The 22,109-nt window shown below is 43.1% G+C and overlaps 1 protein-coding gene across 2 annotated transcripts; it reads left to right on the top strand.

Moving 5' to 3' along the window:
- The first annotated feature begins 1,592 nt into the window (after window positions 1–1,592).
- Window positions 1,593–15,608, top strand: LOC120687973 (nardilysin-like). 2 transcript variants are annotated; one of them, XM_039970088.1, is made up of 19 exons: window positions 1,593–1,974; window positions 2,468–2,543; window positions 2,729–2,775; window positions 3,948–4,060; window positions 4,163–4,236; window positions 4,317–4,412; window positions 4,519–4,638; window positions 4,731–4,964; window positions 5,496–5,644; window positions 6,519–6,675; window positions 6,759–6,914; window positions 7,605–7,981; window positions 8,573–8,722; window positions 9,641–9,823; window positions 10,324–10,527; window positions 10,964–11,070; window positions 11,297–11,450; window positions 12,195–12,316; window positions 14,760–15,608. In XM_039970088.1, the coding sequence occupies exons 1-19, from the start codon at window positions 1,660–1,662 to the stop codon at window positions 15,004–15,006; spliced, it is 3,081 nt and encodes a 1,026-aa protein (XP_039826022.1). In that variant the 5' UTR covers window positions 1,593–1,659; the 3' UTR covers window positions 15,007–15,608. The 2 variants fall into 2 exon arrangements, with proteins under 2 accessions (XP_039826022.1, XP_039826023.1); XM_039970089.1 differs by lacking the exons at window positions 1,593–1,974; window positions 2,468–2,543; window positions 2,729–2,775 and having other exon boundaries at window positions 3,959–4,060; window positions 4,173–4,236.
- The last annotated feature ends 6,501 nt before the right edge of the window (window positions 15,609–22,109 follow it).

Raw genomic sequence — 22,109 nt, 5'->3', positions numbered from 1 at the left:
TTTTGTTTAACTGGTTAAGTTGCGCAAAACCGGAACTTATAGTGTTCTTTCTTACAAGAATTACTTCACGTGCATCAATTTCATACAACTTAGTTACAATCCGAAATAGATATACTACAACGTATGAGTCGTGGACTCCATCCTATACTATTGGTCCAAGTGATGGTAGTTAGAACGGACGTGTGGGACGTATTAGCAATATTATTTTTCTACTGTTTGTGTAGTTAGTTTATCTAGGAGCTAAATATATTGTCAGTCCCTAAACTAATCCCGTTGTGCCATATTTCACAAACTTTAAAAATACATTTTAATCACTATACTTTTTAGGTTATGCAGTGCATGACCATATCCCGTTAATGAGCCACACAGGTTAATATTTACAAGAAAATCCGGCATTGCCAACGTGTGCTTAATCTATATTATAAAGGTTGAAAACAATTAAAACTATTCTCAGCCATATCGGGCCCATCGTACACCTCACGCTAGACCCACCTGTCAGGATCGAGGAAGGTGAGAGGGGGTGTAGACCTCGTATATTAAGGGATGTTTCTGCCAAAAAGTAATTTTTTGTCACCCGGCCAGAGCATACCCCGCATATCAAGACAGCCACGGCGTGGATTACTCGGCTCCAATCCCGGCAGCGCCCTTCTAGCAAGGCAGTTACAGCAGCCTGCTAGCTGCTCGTCCAACCCTATCGCGCGTGATCTTCCCTCGCCCACGCCACTATCCCTGCTCGCCCCTGTGCCGCCGTCACGCGGCACATATCCCCCGGCTGCCCAATGCTGCGGGCTTTCTTCACTCAAGCTGCCTCCAACCCCTTCCTCTTCTCTTGCAGCATCTGCAAAAAGCAGCAACCGAGCCTCTTTGCTCTTGCCCGCCTCTTTGCTCGTGCCCGAACCTCACTCGGCGGCAGCCATTCCCGTGACCTCCACCCTCCATACCAAGCTCCCACTCCGACCAACCGCTGTCTCCACCAGCTCTCTGAACGAGTTCCCCACATTACGGCGCACCTTACCGGTCCACCCCGGATCCTTTTCCTCGCCGGAGCGCCGCCGTGTGCCACCGAACCCGCCGCCAAAATCCCTACTACACCGACGATCCTCCTCCTCCGGCCCATCAAACCGGTAGCAGGTGAGACCCCGATGCTCGCTGGCCACCTCTCGACACCAGAAAAGCTCTCCATCGCCGGGAATTTCACCTCCACCTTCGTAGCCATGCCTAGGGATTACATTGCTTAGGCCGAGTTCCTTTTAGGTTCTTAGTTCAAAAATCAAGGACCTATTTGTAAGAAAAATGTGGTTTCAATTTGCAAACTCTAGTAAAATCAATATAAAATCATAAAAAATGCTAAAATGCAAACTAAATCTCCCTATTACCCCTCCTGTATCTCCCCGGCGTCTATGCTAATATGTCCTAAAAACCTTCTAATATACACTAGCTATATAAATCTCAGACTATTTTTTTATATACCATGCTAAACCGAATAAGCCTAGGAACCTGTTCGTACAAAATCGGCATGCGTAAAAGGAAAAAAAACTAAACCCTAGTTTAATCCCAAACCAAATAAAAGGGAGGTACAGAGCGAAGCGAAACAGTCATCTCTCTACCATCCCTCCTGTATCTCCACGGCGGCGGCTGAGGCGAGTCCGCGAGGGTGAGATGGCGGCGGCGGGGTCGCGAGACGACGAGCTGGTGATCAAGTCACCCAACGACCAGCGCTCCTACCGTCTCCTCCGTCTCGCTAACGGTCTCAGCGCCCTCCTCGTCCATGACCCGGAGATCTACGCCGAGGAGATGCAGGAGGAAGAGGGTGAGGACGACGAGGAGAGCGATGAAGACGACATAGGGTACAGTGGCGAGGAGGGTGATGACGATGATGGAGAGGATGAAGACGTGGAATGGGAGGAAGAAGGGGAAGAGAATGGGAGCGAGCCGAAGAAGGTGAAGGGTGGCGCCGAGCCGCTCGTTAAGAAGGTAGCGATGGATTTTCTGCTGTTCAACCATTACATTATTAACTTAATTCTGCGGTGGATTTCTGTAATGCTATTAATCGAACGCTAGAATCAAGTTTGTTTTAGTGGTATTTAGGAAGGATCTGCTAAGTGGATCATAACCATTGTAGCGAGCACCTAAAACCTTTCTTCTAGTTTTAGAGTGTATTTATGTTCGGACCTGATATCAGTTCAGTTGGTGCTCTTTAGCTGTCAAGAGCAATTTGTTGAGATTGAGGTGACGCCGTCGGCTGTTCCGTAATTAACAAAGTGCTCGGCGACACGAGTTTAATGTGTGCCGATGGTGTAAATCCAACATGACTTGATGTGGGGTTATGGTGTGAGAGGCATCAGTCAGTTTTAGAGCAATTTAATTTTTGCTGTTTGGCGAGGAAGATAAGTTCCTTGTCAAGAGTTTGGCTCCATGGTGGAAGTTGCTGTCTGTTTCCGCCACAAAATGACACATTGTGTTTCAGGCTGCTGCTGCAATGTGTGTTGGAATTGGCAGTTTCGCCGACCCCCCGAAGGCACAGGGCTTAGCACACTTTCTGGGTATGTGATTTTTGTCTTTTCTATTGTATCTTGCCCTGCCTCTTCATGCAAATGAAAGCTTTCCCTTTTTGTAGTTAAATGAAAGGTGGATTTGATCAGATATCATCAGTTGTTAAATCTGAATTTTAATGAACTACCCCTGTATACCCTTGCTCTGTTCTGATGTGAATTCTTTGGTTTTGCAGAGCACATGCTTTTTATGGGGAGTTCTGAATTTCCTGATGAAAATGAGGTTCGTACAGTGTGCATTCTTTAGCCCTTCCTTTATGTTTGGCAACATCTGTGATTGGTTTTACTGATAAAGTTTTACATGTTTAGATTGTCAGTTCCTTTATTTTTGTTACCATCTCATGTTTCGTTTTGGAGTACATCTTAACTAGTACTTAGTGAAAGTACGCCAAAGTATTTATTAGTGTTTAGAGGTGATATAGTGAGAATAACACACTTTGCTGATTTTGTCAGCACAAAGTTATTTGTTTGGTCATTCAAACTATGTTTGCCTGAAATGTGCTGGCAGACATGACCACAGAAGATGTCTTATGTGGCAGAGATAGCACAGCCATTATATTGATTTATCTAATATATCTTGACCCTAAAATAAAATATAGTGAGCGACAAAATAAATTGTGTTATAGCAGTCTGCTGCAGTCCGCTGTGCACACGGTCAAACAAACAAGTTTCTAACACATCTTGATCCTCAAACTCAGTCTTAAGATAATAGCCAGAACAAGATTCATCCTTCCTTTGTACTCTGCTTTCTGTATAGTTTTCAATTTTTCTGGGAAAAGCATGTTGATTTAGTGTTTGCTTCTCAATTATCCTTGTTTTCAATCTCTCTGCGGTATCTTTATATGCATCATTGACTTACGGCCAAATAATCCCCTCTCATCTTGCTGAAGTACTGCTTGAAAGGTACTTCAATCTGTCTTTTTTTCGAGTATTCAGTCCCATGATCAATGTATCTTTATGTTCAGTTAATGTATACCTCAGAAACGGTATGAAGGTGTAAAAGTGTAATAATACATGAAACCTGGCACATTATCACTCATTTGTAAACAAGAAATAAGTTTATTTTGAAGTGCTAGTACTCATTAGACATAGCAGTAGTACTGAAAATGTGTGCCAGAACTTGAACAATCACATCCCCTTATCCACCATGATGTGCTGCTAACAGTTGTTGCAACTATGTATTTTATTTGGTTTACTTTAATGTTCCTTTGTTGCTTATGATGTCAAATGGTGCTAAGTGGTAGTTTTACCTTCTTTACTTGTCACGTTTAGAGTGTCGATAATTATATTTACTCGAGCAAATTATTTTTGGTTTCAGCAGGGGGCATGGCTCCCCTTGGTCATCCTATCGCCTCTGTCCCTGATTTGAGTTACTTGATGACTTTTCTTATGTAGTATGACAGCTACCTGTCCAAACATGGTGGTGCGTCCAATGCTTTCACTGAAACCGAGTACACATGTTACCATTTTGAGGTCAAACGGGAGTATCTAAAGGGAGCCTTGGATAGGTAGCTCTCATCCATTCACTGTTGTTTTTCATTCTACTGCTTTCTTCGTAGATGAATTCTGTATTACAGTTTGAAACTTATATCTGGTTCTGATTCCATTAGATTTTCTCAGTTCTTTGTATCACCTCTTGTTAAGGAGGAAGCAATGGACCGTGAGATATTAGCAGTGGACTCAGGTCTGTGGTTATCTTGTTCTGGCTAGCCGTTGCAATTTCTTTGGCTCTTTGAATAACATTATACAATTATATTGCATCAGAATTTAATCAAGTTCTGCAAAGTGATAGCTGCCGCCTTTCCCAACTTCAGTCCCATACCTGTTCTCAAGGGCACCCTTTGAACAGATTTACCTGGGGTATGTTCATCAGCTAGACATATTTTTGAACGAAATCAGTTTGTCACTCTCATGCTGTGCTATTCTTTTAATTGCATTGGACTGAGCTTTTGATATTATCCAATAGGTAACAAGAAAAGCTTAGTTGATGCGATGGGCAGTGGAATCAATCTAAGAGAAGAGATTTTACAGATGTACATGAAAAAGTACCACGGAGGAGCGATGAAGCTGGTTATAATTGGAGGAGGTGAGCCTCAATCTTATTCTAGCTGTAAATCTCATCCATGAGGTCATGCTCTTGCTCTTTTAATTAATGTTTTTATGATAAACTTGTTTCAGAACCCCTTGACATTCTAGAAGGCTGGACCATGGAGCTATTTAGCAAGGTTAAAGCTGGTCCTCTGTTGGATATGACTCCAAAGACTGACATGCCATTTTGGAAGTCAGGGAAGCTCTACAAGTTAGAGGCTGTTAGGGATGTGCATAGCCTTTACTTATCATGGACACTTCCTTGCTTGCACAAGGAATATATGAAAAAACCCGAAGATTATTTGGCACATCTCCTTGGTCATGGTAAATGGCTTTCAACACATTCACTGTCTTCATTGCTCTTCAATGAGGTTAATATAGCTTGATGCTTGAATGCAAAGCATGTGATTTATCTTCAATATACATACTGTTTGATGTTTGCGATACCCTCTCACCCCTTCCCTTGGAGTCTCAAGTTGCTCACTGGCAAAGCTTATACACCTTGGAGTTCTCAAGTTTTTCATAAGATAGTTGCAATAATTTTCCCTGGTTTTGGATAGTGCTACTGAAATTATGGACGGTACTTGTAGCTATGCGCTACACATATGGTGATTTGGTATATCCTTGTATGGTGCTGAGTGTTCTTTTATATCATATTAGCCTCTAGAAAGTTCTTTGAATTTACACAGTTTGCTTGTTTCATCGGAATCTCTTTCCGTTGTTGAACCAAAATATACTGAAAACGATCATTTAAATGCATTCGATAGTTGATGTCTTTGTTTAATGTGGATTCGAAACACATAAAGCAAACTTTTTTTATGAGCCTAATAACATGTTATTTTGTTTTTATTTCAGAGGGCAAGGGAAGCTTGCTTTATTTCTTGAAAGCTAAAGGTTGGGCAAGCTCACTGAGTGCTGGTGTAGGAAGTGGAGGTTCAGAACGGTCCTCATATGCCTATATCTTTGAAATGTCCATCCACCTTACTGATTCAGGGCTGAAAAATGTATGCAGGTTATCCAATATTTCTCATTTGACATATATTCTGGATGGACCAAGTTCCTTCTCTTTTCTCAGAATTCTTCATGTGACTTTTGCAAGACTCTTGTGTTTTCACCTTTTTTTCACAAGCCATTATCCCATTATTTTGTAGAAAAATGTAGATCTGCAGGGAATGCCTTCATTTAAAGAATATTCCATTTGATATTTTTTGCATCAAGTCTTGCTATCTTGTCTGCCAAACATTGCGAAGACAAATCTATTCAGTAATTTCCTGTATACGCTGTCTTCCTTCATATTCATGAATTGTTTTTTTGGATAATTTTTTGTTTCCATTCATTGAACAAACTGAATAATTTGGTTGATAGAAAAGCTATTATCACCTCTCTACGACTGAAAGTGGCCACCCATTCATGTCGCATTCCTCGAAGAATGTCTTTGAATATATGGTTTGAGTCAATTTCTCAATTGGTTTTGTATTTTCACATAAATCAATCTTTGGCTGATCCTTAAAGAGGGTTTGTTCAGATTGTCTGGAATCCTTTTGGATATCAGGAAAATTAGGTCATCCCCTCTCCCCATCCAAAAAAACCATTAGGACCAAAGACAAAGCTCAAACCTGTCACTGATATTAGTTATCAAAGTGTTCCTGGTGTCACTGTGACTGGTTTAAGTTAATGCATGCTTCTTTGAAAGAATCACAAATCATGTTTTGTTTTAACTATTTGATTGGCCTTTAGAAAGTGCATTTGTGATGTTATTTATACATTTTACCATATATTGCTTTGCAGTTCATTTTTAGTGAAGTTTTCTTTGTTTAGAGACAGCCAATTTGTTTGCCGTACCCTTCTAAAATATTGGACATCATGTACTTTTTGCAGGTATTTGAGGTCATTGGTGCTGTGTACCAATACATAAAGTTGCTTAAACAGTCTGAGCCACAAGAATGGATATTTAAGGAACTTCAGGACATTGGGTACATGGAGTTCAGATTTGCAGAAGAGCAACCTCCAGATGATTATGCTGTTAATCTTGCAGGTCTTAACCTTTTCTTTTCATACTTGTTTCTCTTTAATTTATGTAGCAGTGCCATGTTTACTGAGTTGAGTTTTTCTCTGCAGAAAATATGCTTTTTTATTCTGAAAAGCACATTGTTTGTGGAGAGTATATATATGAGGATTGGGATCCAGAATTAGTCAAGCATGCTTTGTGCTTTTTCAATCCAGATAACATGAGAGTTGATTTACTCAGTAGATCATTTGATAAGCAGTCAGAAGGTAATCTGTTTATGATGCCATTCTCTGCATTGTGATTGTCTTGTATCTTAAAGCACCTTCACTCCTGTGACAAGCTAGTTAACACTTGTTTATGCAAGGCTGCTTTTGTTACTGATGTGGCTTATTAATGCACTTCCTTTTGCTGCTGTTGCGTACACCATTATTATTGGGAGGCATACTGTTTTAACATAACAACAGAATCTAACTTAAAATCATCTAAATGGATATTGTCACACTAGACAGCACAAGTGCCAGCTGGCACTCAACTTTATAGTAACCTAAGACTCTTGTAGTCTTGTTCATAAATGAATCACAATATGGGAAAAGTAGCAAATGGGAAAAGTCTGCATTTTTAGTTTACATAAAACCAGTTCTTCAACCCAACTTTCTTAACATGGGAGTGTGCGCATCTTCTGTATGCATGCATTTGTAGTTAGTTAGGAATGACAATAGCACTGAGGTGCTTTACCTTTGTGGCTTGTATACTTCTGTAGTGCTGCATTAACTTTTACAATCCTTGACCTGGCCAAATAATTTTCCTGTTGTGTTCATTCATTTTGTGTAATTATTTAAAATAACAGCCTGCTGGTTATAGAGTTGCTACTTTCACACTTCTAATGACATGACAACAGCAGCTAAAAGGGTGGTGATGAGAATAAATATAGATCTAATGCAGTTTGTTGCATGCAGCTGTTCAGTGTGAGCCATGGTTTGGTTCACAATACATTGAGGAGGACATCCCATCATCTTTGATTGAAAGTTGGCGAAATCCTGTACGATTAGATGCTGATTTACATTTACCTAGGAAGAATGAATTTATCCCAGGGGACTTTACTCTGCGAAACATAAACTCTCCTAGATGCTCAAGTGAAGATAACCCTCGTTGCATTGTGGATGAGCCATTCATAAAGCTCTGGTACAAGATGGACATGACATTTAATGTCCCTCGTGCGAACACTTACTTTTTGATTTCTGTCAGGGATGGCTATAGCAGCCTCGAAAACGCTGTCCTGACAGATCTGTTCGCAAACCTTCTCAAAGATGAACTTAATGAGGTCCTCTATCAGGTTGGTACTGTTGAATTTTTCTATTTCTCTAATCACATGACAGAAGCCTGCTCTGTTTATGCCAACATTGAACCCTAAATTCACCTTCTAGAGTGGTACATTCTGCATATGTTTTGTTACAATTTGTGTTGTGGTTACTTTCATTGCCTTCTGCTTCTTTTTTCTATTAAACTGAATCCTAAGAGCAATGAAGAGTACTAGATATGATGTAAATGGGAAGATCCAAGCTAGGGTGGGTATCTGCAGAGGATCCTTTTGTAATGTTGTTCATGTGATAATATTGCAATATGTCTCAGAAGTTTTATTCCTTAAAACTATGAATATGCTTTTAGTTGCTATAAACGTCTCCAATGCTACTGTGCATGTACAACTGTGTTTTTTTTTTCTCATCACTCTTTAAAACCTTACGTATTAAAAATAAAGTGCTGCACTACCATGTATTCAAGCCTGAATCTCTGTTGCCTTGCTCTTCTTATAAGATATCAGAGAACTGGACCGACCTTCTTTTTGGTATTTACATTTTTATTTCCCCTGTTAATTATCATTACCTACCGTATCTTCCTTTTGATTTATTACTCTCCACTTTCTCAGGCTTATGTGGCTAAACTGGAGACTACGATATCTGTTATTGGTAGCAAACTTGAGATAAAGCTTTTTGGTTACAATGACAAGCTTCCAATCCTGCTGTCCAACATCTTGTCTACTTTTCAATCCTTTTCTCCGAAGACAGATAGGTTTGAGGTAATGTATGTTATGTGAACTTCTTTTAAAATAGGGTAGTCAGAATGTTTTTAAATTCTGATGCTGGCTAGGAAGTCTTAGTTTTGTTGTGTGAACCTTTTATTTTAGGTAACATGACAAATGGCCTATGATAAAAGCCCCATAGTTATCAGTGCTAATTTCTGTATGTCCCGTTATAAGTTATCCTTTCCGTGTCAAGTGGAGCTTCTATGCAACAATATAGGATAATGGAATTTTGAAGCATAAAAGATCAGATATCCAGTTGACAAGCAGGTTTTGTTATTCCCATTAATTGGCACATTGCTCTTTCCGAATATGTGCCACAAAAAAGATGATTGGACAGACACCTATTAAAGTGCTGATATTTTTCTTTCATTTCTTGGTTTCATGTTTCTGATTCTTTTTGTTGCTTTATCTCTTTTTTCTTCTTAGAGAAAAGTAGCTTTCATGAATTTCAGATAATTGTCCTGTGCTTGTATTTTTCTTTAATTTTTGGGTTTCACGTTTCTAATCTTTTGTTGCTTCTTGCTAAGTGTTTTCATGATAATTGTCTTATGCCTGGGCCTAGTTAGTTTCCAATGACTAAAATTGCCAGCAGCCTGTGGCCTAAATGTTTGTTTAACCATGTTCAATAAGTTGTTTCTGGGCTTTGCTTCGGTTTGTTGCACCTGGCACTGGCAGCCATAGTCTATGCATTTTTCCATTGGCAGCTTGGAGGGACCGAGGCACTTTTGCTTGAATAATGTTTCAAATTAGTTACTAGAGCGAGCTGCCGAGCTTATATGATTTTCTATCTCCCTCTTATGCCTGCTAGTTAACTTCTGTGAGGATTGAAATAAGATTTTCGAAGTATGCCAACAATTTAATGAACTTCTGCATGATGGTATTTCATCTGATGTTTCACTGTGCATTCACCAGGTCATCAAGGAAGACTTGGAAAGAGCTTACAAAAACACTAACATGAAGCCTATGAGCCATTCTAGCTACTTGAGGCTACAAGTCTTGCGTGAAATATTCTGGGACGTTGATGAGAAACTAGGAATTCTTATGAAGTTAACATTTACTGATCTAGTAACATTTATACCAAAGATACTTTCCCAGGTTCGAAGTCAGGGACCTCCATCGTATTCGCATTACATTCTTTCACTCCGATACTTCTGCTACCACCTTTTTTTAATGATGTTTGAAGATGAAAGATGTCTTTTGACAGTGTGTTTCTGATACAAAATCTTGAGAATGTTCTTGCCCCTACTTTGTAGTGCAATTGTGATTATACCCTCATTTTCCTTAACTTTGTGAGTCTGCCCTAGTGCCCTTGCTATTCACAATTCAACATGACTTTGCCCCTATTCAACGCGATTTTGCCCCTGTTTTGACTGTTGAGTACGGGCAAAATCATGTTGACTTGGGGCACAATTGCGTTGACTTGTGAATAGTAAGGGCAAAAGTACAAAGTTAAGGAAAACGAGGGTAAAAACTCAATTGCACTGCAAAGTAGGGTCAAGAACACAAATGCCCCAAAAATCTTTTACTAGTCTTTTGATCCATGCTACCTTGTTTTCTAGACTATGTAAAACCACTATCTGTTTGTACATATGCAGTTGCACATTGAGGGACTCTGTCATGGCAACCTGTCTGAAGAGGAGGCAATTAATATATCAAAAGTATTCCGCACTACTTTGTCAGCTCAGACACTACCGGAGGAAGCAAGACATGGGGAACGAGTTATTTGCATTCCTAATTGCGAAAACTTCGTTAGAAGTGTGCGCGTGAAGAATGATCTTGAAGAAAATTCTGTGGTCGAGGTGGGCTTTTATTCTGGTGGTACTATAGCACGTTCCCTTTTGCATGTTTTTTTACAGATCTGATTTGAAATGTCTGATTATATGGTAACAACATCCCTGGCGGCAGCCTTTTGTTACCTGTTCTGGAAGGCTGCCCATGAGCAATGCAGCCACATTCTGAAAGGGTTTCAATATCATCACAGACTACTTTGAGCAATGCAACCACATTCTGAGAGGGTGCAGCTCTAAATTAGGCTAGCATCTGTTCTTAGAATGTGACATGGTGTTGTAGGGGCACATGTCAGTGACACATTAGGTGGCCTTTTCCAGCTAGACGACCTTTGCAACAGTACTGAGCAATGTTTCCCACAAAGTGATTAATTTCACTAAGGCTGCCTAGCTGGAATCCTGGAACCTTGGGTCTTCATTATTTCTGATGGATCCTTATTGTTGTCAGGTCTATTACCCAGTTGAGCAAGACATTGGAAAGGAGGCAACAAGGCTTAGGGCTATTACAGATCTTTTTAGCAGCATTATTGAAGAACCTTGCTTTGATCAGTTGAGGTATAAATATCACACTTTGTTGTTAAGATGAGTTAGAGTAACTAATGTCATCCAGCTCCATGATACAATACTGTGAAAGCTACACTCACATATTTTATAAGTATAATTATTTACAAATATGCTGGTTTAGGACATTTCTTACTTTTTCCTGGAAAGATTATAAACTTGGCTACTGTTTATATTGAAATATCTTTGTTAATTAATTTTCTTGCTATTCTTATTATAGAACGAAGGAGCAACTTGGTTATACTGTGGATTCTAGTCCACGGATGACTTACCGGATGTTGGGCTATTGTTTTCGGGTTATGTCCTCCAAATATAGCCCTGTTTACCTGCAAAGTCGGATTGATAACTTCATCAATGGTCTATCTACACTGCTGGTATGCTTCTATGATTCTGCCCTCTTCTGGAACACGTCTGCTTTAGGGTGTGTAGGGCATGTACAATGCAAAGAGTCAAAGACGCTTATATAAACACTTCAAGAGAGAGAACAAGTGCCGCATCATCAAGCACTAGAATCCTAGCCTACAATAGGATCAACTATTTTATAATGCTTAAATAGCTTGATAATTTAGGAGCCCGCTTAGCATTCCTTGGTCCAACACATGCACAGCATGCTCAAGTGATTACTTGGCCCCAAGCACCTGCCTCTACCTTTCACGGCATGCCCAAACAAGTGTTGAGTGCTTGGTCGAGCTCTGACTTGGCCCACAAGTGCCCATGATCCCTAACGCTGGCTTACACCATGGAAAGGGGATTAAACTGCCACTAAGCATCTGCTAAGCATCGTGTGTTGCATGTGGCCTTAGTCTCTTATTATATTAATTTATTTTTTTATTTGCACGTGACAGATAGTGTAGGCTAATCTGCATTTTTGTTAAATACTTAACGTAAGTATTACTGCATGCGCATTTTATTAATGTCATCCAGAAACATAAGAAATATCTCAAATTCACATGATATTTAATTGTTAATATATGGTTGCGGATTTTCAACATTTACATGCTGTTATATCCATTTTCCTGCCTCAACTTTTTGGGCCAAACTACTAGTTTCTGGAGGTTGAAAAGGAATCAAAGTTTTCATCTAATAATTTTATCGTTTGCTTCAACACGTGTACTCAGGATGGGCTCGACGATGAAACTTTCGAGCACCATAGAAGTGGTTTAATAGCTGACAAACTGGAAAAGGAACCATCACTTAGCTACCAGACTGGTGATTATTGGTCTCAGATTGTTGATAAAAGGTATGATTTGTTTTCCCATGCAAGTATTCTGCATTTTAAAAGAATTGCATGACATATTCATGGAATTTTCTGGTGATTATTGCATTTTTAAAAATTTGTTCCAAAAACAAAATAAAAACAAACTAATATTATGAAATGTCATGCTTGAAAGAAAGAAAGAAAAAACTTTAGTTCTCGAAAGAGAATCATGCAGCGCTGTAACAAAACATGAGGGATTATGAGACTCGTTGGCCTTTGGCCGTCAGCCTGTTGCTATTGCTTAAAATTGAGGGATTGTGCTTAAAGGTAGCATTGCTGTTCGGATTTTGTATGTTGCGAGTTTGGAATGGATTGCCCGATTCTCTTCTCTTCCTTCTTACACTCCCACTGCTGCTGCCGGAAGGCAGCTTTTGCCATTACCACCCTGGAGAGGAAGTGTTATGACCGGCATCTCCTACACTAGGCGCCGACCATCTAGTGGCTAGGAGGGCCATGGATGGTTAGTGGGCTGAGCCCACATTGTCCTCTATTTGCAGTTTTAGTAGATGAGATACTCTCCTTAATTATAGGATCTCCTAGAGGAGGATAAATACGTGTAAACCTTGGTTTTGGAAATTCAAGCAGCAGCAATTCATTGTTGCCGGCTTCCCTTGGGAGCCCTAGCCACCTCTTCTCCTGTGCCGTGCGCCGCCACGGTGTCGCGTTGCCATCCTCGCTCTCCCAATCCACATCCTCCCACCTCGCACACATACAATCTATGCAGTGGGAGTGGAGTTCCTACCAGGAAGTCATGTGGTCATGCTTCTGCTGTCATCAGCTTGTTGCCATGCTCAACAGAATAGCATGAGTGTTAGGCCATAGCTGCAGCAGGTCGGTATGGAGATGTCACCTCAACAGGTGAGCTCTGGCCAGTGGTGGATCCAGGACAGGAAGTTCTTGACCCCTGTCCTTGCATGCTAGATCTGCCCTGCCAGCAGTGTCTGAAGAAGGTTAGTAGTTGTGTCAGCCAGAGCAGGGAACTAGCTAGAACAGGGACTATCGGAGAGAAGAAGGCAAGGGCAGACTTGACATTTTGGGAAAATAAATTCTTACCTCACAAGAAATGAATAACTGCATTGGCGAAGCCATTGACATGATTCTCTTTAAAATGTAATAAGCAAAAGATCACTCTACTCCCCCAAAGTTTGTTTTGGTTAACTAACACCCCCCTTTTTTTCTCTCCCCTCTCAGATCACTTTTCACGTTTTGTTGCTTACCCCTCCTAGTTTTGCTACGTGCACCAAGGTCATGCCGGTATGGGCGTATGGCTGTTCTGGTCTTCAGGATGCATGGATGGCAGAGCTCACTTAGAGAAAAAAAAATAAAAGACAAAATAATGATCTAATTTCAAAGGAAACTAAACATGCCTCTCGCCACAGGCTGCCCCACTACCAATGCCATCGTGAATGCTTTCTGTGGTCATGCTCTGTCCCTATCTATATTCGTTCTGAAACTGGGCTTCCACCTCTATGGGCATATCTGTGCATGGGAGTGGCAATCACTCTGAGAGGTTGGATTTTGCTCAGCGGAGCATGCCCTCGTCATCTTCATGGTGTCGATTATGGTTTTATGCACCGGCGCGCCGCCTTAGCATTTACTCGTGTCTGCATTGTTATGAACCTAGTTCATAACGGGGTAAACATCCGTCGGGAAGATAGCCGGACGGCGACGGCTGATTTAGGTTGGGATTGGATCTAGACTGGGGAGACGAATTGGGGATTTGGACTAGATTGATTTCTCATAACTCTTGCTTGCCTTGAATGACATATCTCCTCTCTTTATATAGAGAGGGTTCCTTGACCCCTAAGTAAGACCTAATCTGATCCCTAAACCTAATCCTAATGGGCCTGCCCAGCCGGCCCATAAGACCTCCGACTGCCCATGACATGCATGGACATCGCAAGGCTTATGGGGGGCAGAAACACCAATGCCTCCTGGAAAACAGTTCCTTCGCACCATGCAGTAGGTGAGGCTTGATGTCGTAGCAGAAGCCATCGCCAGCGCCATGCACCTGTGTCCATATCAGGCTTGGTGGAGCCATGCCGAACAGCAAAACCTGCTTAACCTGTGTGACAGTGAGCCATGGAAAAAGTGTTCCGGTTCACGGAAGAGGGGTTTCTACGTAAACCAGAAAAGAAAACATTAGGGAGTTACAAGTGAACTCTGGACGTACTGTCTCAGTAGTGGACTTTTCCCTGAAAAATAATACCTTGACAGGATTAAAGACTAGGTGTAATCATCTGTTTCTTTTTTAAAAAAGAAAATTATACTTCTGTTAGGGCAGTCTAGTATGCAAATTTGTCAATGTTTAATTAAGGTTTGTTAAATATATTCTTGTCTTTTTGTTTTAGTACTTGTCTTTTTTTTTTAGTTTGATGCACCAACATGACTAGATGTATCGTGGTCTGCTGTTGTGAACATGTAGGTACATGTTTGATATGCCAAAAATGGAAGCTGAAGAGCTTAGGACAATTAAGAAGGCTGATGTTATCGCTTGGTATGATACATACATAAGATCACCGGCTCCAAAGCGTAGACGCCTAGCAATCCATGTGTATGGTTGCAATGCGGACATTGCTGAGGCCGCCAAACTGCAGGAACAGTTTTGGACTGCGATTGATAACGTACAGTCGTTCAAGGTTTCGTCTCAATTTTATTCAAGCATCTGCTGAGGGTGAGGATGGCACTATCTGTTGCTGCGAAATCACAATTCCTACAGATGAGCATCTCCACAGAAACATCACAATTCCTACAGATGAGCATCTCCAACGAAACAATTTTTAGCTGACATTTGTGGACGTCTCGATGCAACAACTCGGACATTCCCGAGGCATGCCAAGGTGCAAGGGTGTCATGGACTGATGGACCATAACAAATGACTCGGGATCCTGCTGCTGATGGATGCCATGTGAACCTGTAGTTGGTCTACATGCAAGAAATTGAAGAGCATTGTCGTGACATTCAGCGTCAACGTTAATAATGCCATTGTTTCTTAGTTGGGCAAGAATCAGTATAGGGTGTTTGGGCATTATACATTTTCATTTTAGATCTAACAAAATATGGCTTTGTTTCTGCTTTAGGCCAAAAGAAATAATGAGTTTCTATTTGGCGTTCTAATTCGTGGATATATACGACAGATCTTCTTTGGGTTTTGAGACAGCAATATTTTCTCCTTTAACATATTTTATATGGTTGGAACCGGAATTTCGGAAGACATCGGTTCTTTAATTCCAGCGGTTACGCAAAGGCTATCGGAAGTCGGAACTGTTATTTCGAGTTCTGTAAGCACCAAAGACCTTGGCAAGCTGCTTTTTGGGTGTGTTTGGTTTAGCTAAGCAGCCGTGGGAAAAGCTATTGTAGACAGTGAACTGTTAGAGCAAGTTTAATACAGTGGGGCCTGCTACTATTTAATTCAGGCTCAGTTTGGTTTGTTCTGTGCTAAAGCGCGCTAGTGAATAGTGACATTTTGACTGTTAATTATAATGTCAAACAAAATTAGTTTACAAACTAATTTTTGAACTCCCATGTTAGTGATCCTGAAGAATCTAACGAGGCCTTCGACCGCGCGATTAGAGGATGATTACTGTAGTAAATCATTGATTAATTACCGTCATTAAATTCGTCGCGAAAAGTTACACCCATCTTTTTTTTTTACACATAGACTTTATTAGTACACCATACATATGAGATTTTTTTTGTAGAATAGAATAGAATGGAATAAAAAACAAATAAAGCCTCCGTGCTCCCTGCTCAGCCAATAGCAGCGTCAACAGCATCTCTTCGCCGGCTGCCAGGCGCACGATGAAACGCTACTTCTCTTCTCTCTTCATTTCTCTCTCCACGTGTCTTGGGTGAACCTACTGTGTTTTTTTGGAAACATTTAGGGCCGTTTAGTTGCAAACGTGAAAATTTTTGGATGTCACGTCAATAATTTGACCAGATGTCGGGAGGGTTTTTCGGACACTAATTAAAAAACTAATTTCAGAACTCACTTGGAAACCACGAGACGAATCTTTTGAGGCATTTGACCGCGTCATTAGCACATGTGGGTTACTGTAGCACTTATGGCTAATCATGTACTAATTAGGCTTAAAAGATTCGTCTCGTCATGTACATCCAAACTGTGTAATTAGTTTTATTATTTAATTACATTTCGTGCTTCATACATGTGTTTAAAGGGAAGGTGAAAATTTTTGGTGAAAATTTTTGGGAACTAAACGGCCCCACTCAGTTCTCTCCCTCTCTCACTAACTAGTGGGCCCTACTCATATGAGCGGGTTCAACATGTCATTTACAGTCCCCCTCACTCAGTTCTCTCCCTCTCACTAACTAGTGGGCCCTACTCATCAGCATCGTCTTCCTCTTGGATCTCACTCCCGCACCAGCCTGTGTGCCCCCTCCCCCTCTCCTCACGCACGCTGGAGGAGCTCCTCCCCTCCACGTGAGTCGGAGCCACACCTCTCGGCGCCGGGCTGCCACAACCTCGCCGCGGCCCCTCCCCTCCGCGCCGGCTTGCTGCGGCCGCAGGATCCTCAATTCCCGCCCGCGTGGTGGCCATAGCTCGTCAAGAAGTAGTGGAGGAGAGAGTTGGGAGGTGGTCAAGCTGCGGGTGCGAGCTATTGGGCTGTGGTGGCCGGAGAAGAGGTGGGTTTTACTTCTTGGCTGCCCAGCTCAGTTTTCTTCTTGGCTGGAGAAAGAAGGGGATGAGAGAGGGAGAAAAGGGAGCAGAACCGGAGCTCCTGCACCGATCCTCGCTTGCCTCGGCACCAATGACGGCCTCTCCTCTGCTTCCCTCGGTGGCGCAACCAGGATCTAAATCTACCTATGTGGAGCGTGGAGAGCGTTGGGCGGCGGAGCAGCCAAGGGATTGTGTTTGCCAGCAACACTTACCTACTAGTTATTGGCCCCGTTTGGTTTACAGCGTGCAAGTAAACAGTGACAGTTTGACCGCTAATTACGATGTCAAATAAAGACAGTTTACGAAACCAACTTCAGAATCTCCGCATTAGTGACCCTGAAAAATCTAATGAGGACTTTGGCCGCGCGATTAGAGGATGGTACTGTAGTATCACTGTAGCAAATCATCGATTAATTACCGTCATTAGATTCGTCGCGAAAAGTTACACTCATTCCTAAAAATTTTTTGCAAATAGACTTCATTCGGTTTTTTATGCGGAAAAAATTCTCTTCTAACGCTAGGATTCTAGCGCCAAACCAAACAAAGCCATTGCTACGTGCCCATGCACACGAGTAGACTATATGTAGAAAAATATTAAAATGTGAAAACAATTAGACTGTATTTATTAGCTGATGTGCCTGTGAATCTAATATGAATCTGTGAATATATAAATTTAGTGAACATTGTTTTTAAAATATAATTTTTATGGCAGCTTGGATAACGAGAGAAAATTTTGTTAGGAAGAAGGTGGACGAAATTTCTCAATTTTTGTGCAACGTGTTACGTAATGAAATCGACGTGAGGCCGAAAAACGCCAAAAAGTCGTGTAAACGAAGCTAAGCAAAGCTATGCAGACGAAAGAACCAAAAAAATCTATAATTCTCAGCACAGAACGTAGTATGGAGGAAGGCAGAAGCAAATAATGGTTATAGGCTATTGGTAGGAGAGGCAGAACAACGGTTTCAAAGTAATATCAACGCTCCTTTAGAATTGCAAAAGGGAAAAACAGGCAGGGACATTGTCCAGCCGTGCAAAAGGGAAAAAAAAGTAAGCGCTAGCGGCGGATGCGATCAAGGAGCAGTAGAACCAACTGCACGAAATTAAAGGAACGCAACCACAATAAGACGAACAAAACTCGGAGGGAACGAAGAAAAGGAGAATAATAGGCTAGCGGAAAGGTGGCGAAACGAGAACTTTCCTTGAAGTCAAACCAGAGGAAAGCCATTAAGACTGTGTTTAGATCCTAAAATTTTACACCAAAAAATGTCCCATTGAATTTTACACTAAATAAAAGTTATTATAATTTTTTTTGCACAGATGGGTTGTAAATCGCGAAAAAAATCTAATGAACCTACTTAATTTATAATTTGCAACATTGATGCTACAACAATTATTAACTAATTATAGATTAATCATGAATTCATTGGGCTCATTAGATTCGTCTCGCGATTTACAACTCATCAAAATATTTTGTAAATAAATTTTATTTAATACTACAAATTAGTAAGATTTTCTTTTAATTTTTTTTGACAAAGTGATCTAAAAGCGCAGCCACGTGACTTATCTCGTTATCCCAGTCTATCGACGGACGAAGGAAGCGAGACGCAACATGAAGGGCCTGTTTGGCAGGGCTCCCGCTCCTCCAAAAATGGCTCCGGCTCCTCTGGTGGAGCGGCTTCTCTGGTGGAGCTAGAGTTGTTTTGCAAAATATTTGGCAAAACAGCTTCACTTGTTGGATTGAAGTGATAAATATCTAAATTACCCTTCTCTTTATTTTTCTTTTCTTTTTTTCTTCTTTTTTCCTTTTTTTCTTTTTCTTTTTTCTCCTCTCATTTTTTTTCTTTCCCTTTTTTTCCCTCCTCTCCTCTTATCCATTTGCTACCCTCCTCCCCCGTTCCCATCTACTTCCGCGCGCCCCTCCAGCCCCTCTGCGCCTCTGTTCATACCTCCGTCGGCCTCCCTCACGCTCGAAGCACACTGCCGCCCCCTAGATCGGAGGCCGGGACGCCGGCCCATCTCCATTCCGCCAGGCTCCCGTTGCCGCTAGGCCCGCCGGCCGCTCGGCCTCTCATGCCGCCGGCCGCTCGCCTCCCGCGCAGCCGGCCGCTCGCCTCCAGCGCCGCTGGCCCCGCCCCGCCGCGCCTCGGGCTGCCCCCGCGGCGAGCTCCTATCGACCGCACTCCTTCGCTGCGCTGTCGCCGACTCTCCCCGCGGCGCCTCAGGCTGTCGCCGCCGCACGAGCTCCCTCCGCTGAGGCGAGCTCCCACCTGCCATCCTCCTCCCCGCAAGCGCGCGCCCCTGCGGCGGCCGTCGGCCGCATGCCCATTTGGGGGCAGCGCTGGCAATTGGCGCGCTGGAGCCGGATGGAGCCACGATTTCGTGGCTCCGCCAAGTCCGAAGTGCTCCAGTGAGTGGGTTTTACGGAGGTCCGGAGCCGGAGCTAAGGGTGAAGACCCCGTTTGGCAGGGCTCCGGCCGGAGCCGGTCTTGGAGCCGCTCGTGGAGCCCTGCCAAACAGGGCCGAAACCAATGCTAAAAAGCAGCGAGCATGGCATGTGGCAGGCAAAGGCTCGGCAACGCGTCACACGCCGAACCATCTCACGCAGCCATAAAAATCTTGCATCGGGAGCCGGGCGATGAGCATCGCACGGCCAGCGATTTTGGGGCGACGTGTCCGGGCTGACCCCACGCCTCCCCCGCCCTGTTTGTTACTTTAGATTTATTGTGAATCAGAGCATGACTAACAAGCGAGCCGACTACCGATTGAGAACCTCTGCCATGTCACATCTAGCCTGTGAATATAATAAACTGGTTGAGAGGTTAGGCTGTCTGCACTCGTTATACTCTAAACACATTCTCTAAAAACTATATTTCGTCATGATCATCAATATTCTCTACTCTACATTCAATTTTTCTGCATCATTCATACTCTATATCTCTACTCTATTCCAATTACTTTATATTTTATTCAATCATTCAACTACCATCTCATTTTTTCTCTTTTCTGTTTTCTCTCTCTTTCCTCTCCCCCTCCTCTTCACCGGCCTCCCCTGTCTCCTCTTCACTGGCACCCTCCCTCCCCCCGAGCTCTCTCTCCCTCCCCTATCTCCTCTGCTCCTCCGCCTCCCTTCGCATCGCTGACGCTCCTCCACCCCCTCCCTCGCCGGCGACCGGAGCAGCGGTGCCGCCGGCCTCCCTCCTCCCTCTGCGGCGCCTCCTCCCAGCGCCTCTCCCTCCCTCCGCCGCATGCCGCGACCGGATCGAGGCGCGGTGTCGAATCGAGCAGGAGAAGGCGGAGTCGAATCGAGCATGAGGCGGTGGATCTCGTCCCCTCCGGCGAGGGCGCAGGGCAATTGCGCGGTGTCCAGCAGCGACCTCTGCTCCTCCCGGTCGGTGGTGGGGCGTGGCGCGGAGGCCGGTGTTGGCATTTCTTAGCGTCGCCACTAGGAGTGGTTAGTTCCTAGCAACGACGCCTCGAAGATGCCGTGTGGTATGTCTTAATGTTTATAGAAGGATCCGCAAGCGCACGGATATACCATTGTGGCATTTCACCCGAAAGTATTCAGGGTATCGTTATTTATATTTTCCCAAGGGATGGCTAGGTTGTGTAAAGTGTATTTACTTAGTTACATAACCATGACACGTATGAGCAAGAAGAGGACCACTGACTATACAGGGGCAAGTGATATAAAATAAGGATAATCAGGGGTAATGTGACACACACAGAACAACAAACTCTCATGAATAAAGAATAAACAAGCACACCTAAGGTTAGTGGGAGCATAGGCAAAGATTCCTGTTATACTAATCATGTTAGCAGATAAGTTATGTTAGCTGCACTGCTTAGAGCTGCAGTTGCCGGGAAATTAGGGACATCGGGGAGAATGACCCGCACTGGAGAACATCTAGTCCCGTTTCATCTTTGTATGAACTCCTACACCGTACCCGAACGTCGAGGAGTACGCTAACCGAGAAACAGCTTCCCGACGGACCGACAGGGCTGTCACCACCTGCGGTCTACCCCAGTCACACCGTGGAGCACCATCATATCCGAAGGATCCCGCATACCCGGGCACCATGCTCGCATATGAGGTCACTACCCTAGCACCCCCGGGTCCCCCACCCTTCGGATGGACAGGTAAGATGCTAAGGCAAGCCCGAAAGCACAACGAACCGATATCCTTACCCAGATCATCTGGTCTAAGCATGCAACTACTATAACTTGGATAAACACTGATCAAGGCTAAGCAAGCTACGAACATAGCAAGATAACCAAGAATAAACTCTGAATAATTAGCATAAAGAAAGTCGGAAAACAAAGCCATACCAGAGGCCGAGGATTGCTCGCCGACCCCGAGGACGACTGGATTCGCTAAGAGATGAAGTACTAGCCTAGCTCCACAACCCTAAGGAGTACAAGTCACAAGAGAGTGTAGAGAGAGAGGCTTCGAAGTGGTGTGTGTTGAGAGAGTGGTGGGAGGCCCCTTTTATAGTGCTTGAGGTCGGTTCCCGCCACCTCCTTGTATGAAAACATGGTCAACCGCCTTTAGGAGGATAAGATCGAGCTTCCCGCCAAAACTCAGCCTCGGAGGCTGCCAGGTGGGGTCGGCCGACCCCCCCTTGGCGCCAATTCCCACCGACCTTTGCTGGTTCACTGCTCTGTGGGTCCTGATGTTAGATGGTCGGTGCCGGGGCTTGGTTGGTTGGTTTGGTCTGGTTTGTGGGCCTCCTTTGCTCATGTTACGCAGGACACGATCGTCTGCGACTTCTGTCTGCATATTCGTCGTGTTTTCGTCTTATTCCGGACTTGTGCTCCTGAAATCATAAATTCTCGAAAACAACTTTGGAGCTAAGTTAGTGATACAAATATGCGAGTAAGAGGTATAGTTTTCCTTCTTAAATGAGTATAGTTGATGGTTATATTTCGCACTTAATGACCGTCAACAACACCCCCAAACTAGCCTTTTTCTTGTCCCTGAGCAAAACAAGGCGCTCGTTGTTGATCAGGAGTTGCTATAATGTTGAATTTCCAACTCATACTTAGGCACAACCGAATGCTTCTTACCTTGATTTTGAATAAGTTGGCCTTTTTGTTCTT

Source organism: Panicum virgatum, chromosome 9N (assembly GCF_016808335.1).
Source record: "Panicum virgatum strain AP13 chromosome 9N, P.virgatum_v5, whole genome shotgun sequence".
NCBI lineage: Eukaryota > Viridiplantae > Streptophyta > Magnoliopsida > Poales > Poaceae > Panicum > Panicum virgatum.
Note: the sequence above shows the minus strand (reverse complement) of the source record. Positions and strands in the feature narration are given on the sequence as shown.

What these genes read in the sequence shown, in the direction of transcription:
- LOC120687973 (XM_039970088.1), top strand. Translation starts at nt 1,660, where the DNA reads ATGGCGGCGGCGGGGTCGCGAGACGACGAGCTGGTGATCAAGTCACCC. An exon ending in GCTGGTTATAATTGGAGGAG is followed by an intron (nt 4,639 to 4,730) that starts GTGAGCCTCAAT and finishes AACTTGTTTCAG; the next exon opens with AACCCCTTGACATTCTAGAA. An exon ending in ATTTGATAAGCAGTCAGAAG is followed by an intron (nt 6,915 to 7,604) that starts GTAATCTGTTTA and finishes TGTTGCATGCAG; the next exon opens with CTGTTCAGTGTGAGCCATGG.